Here is an 8980-nt window from a genome sequence, read left to right as displayed (position 1 = left end):
GAAGGTGAAGATCAAGTAATTTCCCTTCAATAAACAAAGGCACGTTATAACTTGTAGTTTTATTTTTTATTTTTCGTTTACCTTCATAATAGTAAACTAAAATGATCAGAAGTAAATATTCAACCCGACGGAATTCTAGGACAGAACAGTGATGGATGGATATGCAGGATTTTCTTTTAGTAAGACAACTAAAATAGTAATAAATAACTATAAGAATCAAATGCNTCAAGTAATTTCCCTTCAATAAACAAAGGCACGTTATAACTTGTAGTTTTATTTTTTATTTTTCGTTTACCTTCATAATAGTAAACTAAAATGATCAGAAGTAAATATTCAACCCGACGGAATTCTAGGACAGAACAGTGATGGATGGATATGCAGGATTTTCTACAACTAAAATAGTAATAAATAACTATAAGAATCAAATGCCAAAAAAATTTGTATTAAAATCATGATAGTGACCTTTTAATAAAATATTCCTATGATAATTATTTTCATATTTATTTTGAGTATTTGATTGATAGCAAAACAGTTAGAAATAAATAAATGAATAAAAAGTCAAAAGTGTTGTTTAAAGAAATGATATATATTTATTATCAGATCACATATGCTGTTGTTAGAACAAATTTTCAGCTTCTTCTTTTTTTTTTTTTTTGGGGAAGCTCTTTACTCAAAAAACATTTAATCAAACATACTCTCAAATATTCATATATGCAATAAAATTTATCATTTATCCATTAATCACTGATCCCAAATCTCTAAATTTTATTTTATGCAACAATTAAATAATTAATAACACTATCTTGAATATATGAAAATAAAAATTTAGCCAAAAAAGGAAAAAACGTTTATAATATATTTAATTTATATTAAAGTTTAAAAAAAAAAAAAAAATACACTACTTATCTTATCCAACATCAATGTCCATATAACTTATCATGTGTGAGACCCTGCAATTATTGGGCTTTTATCAGCCCATCTGAATTGGGAGCCCAGGGCGCAACAAAAAGGCTAAGAATCAGATACCGACGACACTCACCGATGCCGAAGTCACGACTTCAACCATGGTTACCTATACAAAACCCAGAACCATCATACTGGAGACCAAACTAACGCAATGGATTTCTCTGAGCAAGACGTGGATATTTTCGGAGAAGGAGGAGGTCACGACTCTTCGGCTTCTTCATCCTCTTCCTCCTCATCGGCCTCCTCATCTCGATCGTCCTCATCATCAGCTTCTTCGTCGTCCAACGGCAGTGATGGGAGACAGTCCACCAGTGGCAGTGGAAGTGCTAGTAGCGGAGAAGAGAATGGAGAAGAAGTAGACAACGTTAGTAAAATTAATAACAACAACAATTCTGATTATAATAATAACGATAATGATAGAGGGTTTTATGGCGGCTCTGAAGAAGATGATGATAAAGATCTATTTGGCTCTGATAATGAAGATTACTGTAAAACCCTTGCCACTAGTCCTTTCCCTATACCTGGTATTTTATTTTTCTCCTTTCTTTTTTCATTTTGATTAATTGTGTTTTGATAGCTATTGAACTTTGGAGTATGCTCATTTGGGTTTTATTGCATTTTTCTTTTTTTAAACTAATTGTCTTATTTATGGAATTTCGTTACTGGGCTTTGTTTACTCTGTTGATTACACTGAAACTTCGGCTGTTTATTCATTTATTTTTGTTTAGGTTAAGTAGTGGATATTGTGCTATGCCTATCTGGTTTTAATTAGATTACTCTTCTTTGTTTCGTTTAAGTTGTTCAGTTGTTTTCTTAAAAAGAATTTGGGGTTTTTGTTTAAGTGTGCTGATTTTCTTATTGGCAGACTTTTTGTATGTTAAAAGAATAGATTAGTTTTTGGGTTTCTGTCATCCATGTTTAGTGCTGAAGCTATTATTAAGCAACATATTGATAGATTGACTTTTAACTGAGATGGAATATATATAGTCTTTGTTTGATTTTTTTCCTAAAAGTTTCAAATGAGTGTTAAAACGTTACAATTCTGATACATGAATGAAGTTAGGTCATGGAAGAGCACAAATAAATGCTGTTACAGTTGTTTTGTTTTTTGTCAGTTGAATTGTTTATGTTTCTCAAACTCAAGGAAGCTTTTCTTAAGCAACTACTGTGCCTGCATTTCCTTCATTTAGTACATTGTTCCATTGGTAAAGTCATAGATTATTGTTTTAAATCAGAGTAATGAATAAACTCTAAGGAGCATGGTTGTTTGCTTCATGAAAACACTTGAAAATATGAGAAATTGGGAAAGCTGGGCAGTTTTTTCACAAAACTTGAAAGGGGGAGCATATGTTCCGTTTTATTCCACTTTGCAGTAGTACAATTATGGCTGCAATTTACTGCATGAAATTGTCTTTTATGAGGACTAAAACTTATTTGACATCAACTTCTTTTGATTTTTTTTCTTTTTTTTTTTTTTTTTTGTTTGGTTTTTGGCTTTTCTTTATCATGTTATACTACTGATAATCCAATGCAATTGTTGTCTTTCTTTAAACTACCATTTTGTTATTAAAATTTTTATTTCTGTCCCAATATATTGAGCTTTTTTCCCTCAAAATCTCTTTGGTAGTGTTGCCTGTTATACGCTATAGCAACAACCAAGGTGGTAGAGGGGGGTTTGGACGTGGTCGTTGGCAAAATGATAGAGGACCAGGCCTTCTTCCCCGACCAGGACCATATCCTCAAAGGCAGGGTTATGGCTATGGCTCAAAATTTTCAAATGGTCGTCATGATGAACGGTTTGTTTCAGAATTTAAGCTTACTAGGAGTGAAGAAACTTTATCAAGAAAAGTTGTTGCTTTTCAAGAGGTAATTGAAGTACTCATTCCTCTTTATTTATTTATTTGTTTGTTTCACTGAGGATATGTCAGGTACTTTCAAGGTTGATCTACCAATAGCAGACATTGTCTTTCACAAAGTGTTATGTCTTACCAAATGATTGTCCTGACCTTCATAACCCCAAATCTACGTGATTACACGATAATCTTCCCTTGTAGCTATAATATTCTATTTTAGAAAGGCAGAGAAGTGCAAGAAAGTTGAGTGGTACAAGGAGTGTCATCTGGTTTCTCATATGGGTTACACTTACATTGGAAGGTTATGTCGTTGATATGTCTAGTAGATCTTGTGTAACTTTACCATGCATTTGTGCTGTTGGTAGGCTGTCCTTGTGGACTCCTGGCAGAAACCTATTAGGTACTGAGTTATTTTTCATTGATTATCTTTTTCTGAATTGGTAATTCAATCCAATAGCCATGCGAACTTGCTTGCTATAGTCGTGTAGAAGGTGGGCAAGTCTACAATGATGACCGCAGCTTGGTAAGCTTTCTGGAATCTGTTTGCTCAAAGGTTTCATTGTATCATGTTTCTGTAATTCTTTAATATTATGTAACTTTTACTTATCATTGTCTCGCACTTGGTTCCACTTTGTTAGAGGCTTTTTAAGCGTCTCATCTCTGAAGATGTTGGAGCTGACCTAAACGAAGGTTATGACACTTTTATTGAGAAAAAAGGTATGCCTGTTGTCTGGAAGGCTGCCATCACTGAATTTGTATTGTGATAATATGAAAACAATGATTTTTACATCTATGTATGGATTTCTTGGGTTATGGTATGTGGGCTAATGCATGATGTCATTTCATTTTTCTTCTTTTCTCTAAACCAGACTTGGGCTCTGAGGGTTTTGGCGACTTGCTTGCCTGCATAAGAGACAAAAACATCCCACTTCAGAACATGCATTTTGTGGTACAGAATGTGGTTATAGCTTTAGCTCTCATGTGCCTATCGTGCTTTTATTAAGGTTATAAACTAATGTTTTTCCCTTTTTGTTTTCTTTACAGACTTTCCGAAACAACCTTAATAAGGTAATTGTTACTTCTGGATATTTGTTTACAGTCAGTTTATTGTCTTTATTAATTTTAGTGAATATCTTTCACTAATCATGATTTTCAGTCCTGGCTCGAACTTTCTGGTTTATTTACTTCACTCCAAGCATTAACCAACCTTTCATGGATTATTGAATCACTGCTTTTTAGGAGATCCTTGTATTAGGAATGAATATTCAGTTACGTACAAGATAAAAATGGATGAGATTGAATAGACCATTACTAATGAAAATTTAATAGTGTGCACTCAAAAATATGGATGAGACTGAATAGACTATGTGCTCATGGAACCGGTGAAAAAGGAATTTTCGAACAGAATGTATAAGAAACTGAAAAATGTTAAGACATATAACTTGATGTACTCACATTATCTTCCGTTTGCTTTTAATAAAATATCTTTATAAATTGTCAATTTATCATTTTTGTCTCATGGTTAGTTAATCAATGCTGCATTCAGCCCTTGAGCTCTCATTTTGGTAGGTGAATGGCATCTTATTTTAATTTAACTTTTCATTCTTCGCTTTCTGCAGATTCTGGCTACTGCTTATATTCGACATGAACCTTGGGAAATGGGTGTGCATAAAAGGAATGGGGTCGTTTATCTTGATGTGCATAAATTACCAGAAAGACCAAAAAGTGAGTTGGATCGTCGAAGGTACTGTACTATATGACTTAACTTTGAAAATAAATGCTTTGTGACTCAAAGTTGGGGAGATATTAAGATACTAAGAGCATCTCCAAATGACTCTTTATATGATCCAAACTCTTTATTACAAAGAATCTATCCATAAAAACAAGAGTCCAATAGGCTCTTTATCTTTAAAATATAAATTGGAGAGTGAGTTTGGCTCCCCACATTTAGAAAGTCAAATTTCACTCTCTATCCTAATTTTAATTAATAAACTACAAATTCTTATGTATTTTATTTATTAATTCTCTCTCTTATTAAGTCTCTCTTTTAAAAATAAAGAGCATCTTCATTACATTTAAAGAGCCTATTGGATTTGAATAAAAATTGTATTCTTTATATTTAAAAATTAATGAAGATGTTCTCTATTTATATGAAAGATGCTTTTCAAAATAAAAAGCATCTTCATTAATTTTTAAATATAAAGAACACAATTTTTATTCAAATCCAATAGACTCTTTAAATGTAATGAAGATGCTTTTTAAAGAGCACCATTGGAGATGCTCTAAATGGTGGTTAGTTGCACCACATTCAGTTTGTATTGAGTTTCTTCTACAACTAACTGTATGGGGTCATTATTTCTTTCATTGTTTCTACTGTCAATTCACATGAACAATGTTTCATTTAATTGTTGATTTTTTGGTTAGATGTTACTGGGGATACTGTTTTGAGAGCCTTGCCACTGAAGATCCAAGAAGAGCTGATGGAGAAGGGATACATAATCTTGATGCCAATGTTGAGTTCTGTGCTGTGATCAAAACCAAATTAGGGGCTCATCGTCTTCTGATGGGTGCTGAGATGGATTGCTGCGACTCAACTGATGATGGAAGAAAGTTTTATGTGGAGTTAAAGACCAGTCGTGAGGTTATGCACATCCTTGTTTTGTTTCATTTTCTAGTTCTTCTGTTTTGTAATTTTAATGTGATTGATAATCTGGAAATGTCTTTGGACACTGCAGCTGGAGTATCATACTGAGGAAAGATACGAGAGAGAGAAACTGCTCAAGTTTTGGGTACATTTGGTTTCCTATGATGGCCTTGAAATTATATTTGTTTCTTTTTATTTGGTTACTGACTGTTTGCCATTTTCGCGCTTTCTGTAGATGTCCTTATTTTGACCTGTTATAACACAGTATTGATACTATGTCTATACTTTATTCTCTTCATAATTGTAGTCTTTTAAAATTAAGTTTTGATAGAAAATTTCCATTGAAACCACTTTGTACCCAATTAAAACAAAATCTAGAATAATCACACAGTTCAACAAATGCACACAAAGTCAGCAGCCTGTTAAAACTACTGAATAACTTGTAAGCTTTGTCAGCTAAAAATTCAAGGAGCCACACCTCATTAACCTCCCTAAGCAAAGTTCCAGGAATGTATTGACTCCAGACTTATTTCATCTGATCTCAAAAACGTAGGTTTGGAATCTTAAAAGTCCATCATTGGACATTCACTGCAGATCCTTTAATTATGGCAAATCGAAAGCTGCTTTACTTAGTATTTTAGAAGATATTATAAAGTATCTGATAATTTCCATCTCTTCTCAAGTCCCACCTTTGCATTTGGATCTCAACATAATCTGAAATGGTGAACAAGTCATATGAAGGTGTTGAGACTACTTTTTGTTGATAAGGTTTAGGGTTTAGAATCATACCCAGAAATTTGGCTTTACTTTTGGAGGTTATGAAATTTGTAAAATGGATAATATTTCTAGCATCGTAAATAATAGCTTAATGTTTTCTGCAATGCATGCGACTCTGCTATTGCCCTTTTGCCATGCAGAATATTGCAGTCCATATTTCTTCATTTTTTCTTTTCATGAATTCAACTTTCTGCTAATGTTTTGTTATAAGTGATAACTCGGTTGTGTTATCTGTTACAGATTCAATCTTTCCTGGCTGGTGTTCCTTTTATTGTTGTTGGATTTAGGTAATTTTATCTTTACTCATACTCATTCAGCATCCAGCTTCCTTACAAGAAACACCGCATTGAATTGCAATCAATCAGAAAGGCTAAAGGGAATTTATTTTTTTTAAAGAAAAGAATAACTTTCTTTCCATGCATTAGGTTTTATTGCAAAGCCAATCACAACCTCCCCTCTATCACACTCTTATCATCTTCTTTGAAGCATATGCACTTAACAAGGTGCTGTTTCAGGATGTTCTTTTTTCTAAGCATTCATTTATCTTGCTTTTTTTTCAGGGATGATTCAGGTCGACTAGTTCGTACAGAAAGACTAAGAACCAAAGATATTACACACAGAGTGAAAATGAAGAATTACTGGCAGGTGATTTTGCTACCATTCCTGTGCATTAAAACCAAATATTTACGCTTCAGGCTCCACAATTGTTAAAATGTGGATCCCTTTCAGTTGATGAATTTATTGTGGGTTTTAACTTATAATCATTTATGATTCATCTGTAACCAGGTGAATGTGGTAGTTATTCTTCACTTTCTTTATAACTTTTCCTCTTTTGTGTGTGGGGGGATAAATGCTTAACACTACCCTCTTCATTTCCTGGTTGGCAGGGAGGAGTATGCTTAGCGTTTGCTGACGAAGTATTATGCTGGCTCTATGGAACAGTCAAAGAGAGTGAGTTTATAGTTCTTCATTTTCGTGCATTAGTTGCTAAGAAAAGAAAAAGATGAATTATCAGACAAATAGTACCCTTTTTATCTTATGATTGTGTGGGTTTCAGATGAAGATTACATATTGCAATTTGCTCCGCCATTCAACAGATTAGAGCTTCTACAAGCCCATTCTTGCCCAGATGCAATTACTAAGCATGTTCAGGAATTGTAACCATTTGGAGATTTTTTTTGAAACTTGAATAATATTCTAAAAATGCAGGATAAGTTTAAAGTTACGAGGTAAGAAATTTTGTATTTAAATATTGGTTGTAATTTTGAGAAATTACATGCTTTGATACGCCAAGCTACCCCGTTAATGGGGTGTCGTGATCAAATTCAAAGGAGTGGATCCCATGTTTTTTCTCCAGAGAGTATATTTTTGTCATTGATGAAGCTACATTTCAATTTTCTTGTCTTTTTCTGAACAATCTTTAGGTTTTTGCAGTTTGCTTGACAAAAATGTAATCCTTCATTTCAAGAATAAAAAGCTAACTGAATATTAAAGAAAGAAACGGCTAACGAGACGGTTGTAGATGGTACTATTTTAGTATTGGCTGTATTTGTTTCAATATTTTCAATTCTATCCTATTTAAGCTCAAAATACATATTTGTTTCAATATTTTGAAAATCCAATCCTATTTTTTTTAACTCAAAATACTTAGATTTTTTTAACTCTTTAGCTTTGTTAATTTATCTAACCATCTCAAATAATAAAAATTTATAAGCTGACAAAAACATCTTAATCCACTCATATATTCTCGTCAATCATTCACCACCATCAGAAGGTGGTCAAAATGGCACACGACCGGTTGGATGTGACGGTCGTGCGCCAATTTGACTAGAAAATGTCAGATTAGCGCACGATCGTCACATCCAGTTGGTCGTGCACCACTCCGACGACTTCTGACCACCCTCCAGCGATGGTGGTCGGGATTTAATGGGTGGGTGGAAGTATTTTTGTTAATTTTCAAAGTTTTATTATAGGGGTGTTTAGCTAAATTAACAAATGTATGGTGGATCTAGCCAAAAAATGCCAGATCAGCGCACGACCGCCACATCCAGCCGGTCGTGCACCACTCCGACGACTTCTGACTACCATCCAGTGATGGTGGTAGGCTGTCGGGATTTAATGGGTGGGTGAAGGTGTTTTTGTTAATTTTCAATATTTTATTATAAAGGTGTTTAGCTAAATTAACAAATATAAGAGATTAAAAATAATCTAAATATTTTAAGAAAATGTTTTCTAAAAATCTACCAAACACATTTTCAAATTTAAATCATATTCTTGTAATAATAATTCAACTCAATTTTTTCAAAAATACTTTACCAAATACACCCGATCATTTCTAAAGTATACTCAGGCCTGCGGGCAGTACCAATCGAGTTAGGCCAACCATCATTTGGTGGTCTAATAGTAAAAGAGTAAAAANAATTTATAAGTTAGTTTGACCAGTTTATAAGCTTAGACAAACACCCCTTAAAGAAAGAAACAAGACGGTAGTAGATGGTACTATTTTAGTATTGGCTATATTTGTTTCAATATTTTCAATCCTATCATATTCAATCTTACCCAAAATATATAGTTGTTTCAATATTTTCAAAATTCAATCTTATTCTATTTAACTCAAGATATTTATATTTTTTTAACCTTTTAGTTTTGTTAATTTAACTAACCATCTCAAATAATAAAAGTTTATAAATTGACAAAAACATCTCAATGCACTCACATATTCTCGTCAGTTGTTCACCAC

The 8980-nt window shown here is 33.1% G+C and overlaps 1 protein-coding gene across 1 annotated transcript; it reads left to right on the top strand.

Moving 5' to 3' along the window:
* The first annotated feature begins 1034 nt into the window (after positions 1–1034).
* On the top strand, positions 1035–7638 carry LOC116117628 (decapping nuclease DXO homolog, chloroplastic). The gene is made up of 13 exons (XM_031403651.1): positions 1035–1490; positions 2594–2832; positions 3277–3342; positions 3458–3536; positions 3689–3768; positions 3864–3887; positions 4439–4563; positions 5244–5460; positions 5555–5608; positions 6481–6527; positions 6801–6885; positions 7128–7191; positions 7298–7638. Exons 1-13 carry the CDS (start codon positions 1118–1120, stop codon positions 7399–7401), a joined length of 1557 nt encoding a protein of 518 aa, XP_031259511.1. The 5' UTR covers positions 1035–1117; the 3' UTR covers positions 7402–7638.
* Positions 7639–8980: the final 1342 nt, after the last annotated feature.

Source organism: Pistacia vera, unplaced genomic scaffold, assembly GCF_008641045.1.
Source record: "Pistacia vera cultivar Batoury unplaced genomic scaffold, PisVer_v2 Contig82, whole genome shotgun sequence".
Taxonomy (NCBI): domain Eukaryota; kingdom Viridiplantae; phylum Streptophyta; class Magnoliopsida; order Sapindales; family Anacardiaceae; genus Pistacia; species Pistacia vera.
The sequence above is the reverse complement of the archived record's forward strand: the minus strand, read 5'-3'. Positions and strand labels throughout refer to the sequence as shown.

Excerpts from the sequence above, each read along its gene's own strand:
- LOC116117628 (XM_031403651.1), top strand. The coding sequence starts at position 1,118 with ATGGATTTCTCTGAGCAAGACGTGGATATTTTCGGAGAAGGAGGAGGT. Across the intron at positions 3,343-3,457 it reads ACAATGATGACCGCAGCTTG|AGGCTTTTTAAGCGTCTCAT; the intron begins GTAAGCTTTCTG and ends CCACTTTGTTAG. Across the intron at positions 7,192-7,297 it reads CTATGGAACAGTCAAAGAGA|ATGAAGATTACATATTGCAA; the intron begins GTGAGTTTATAG and ends TGTGGGTTTCAG.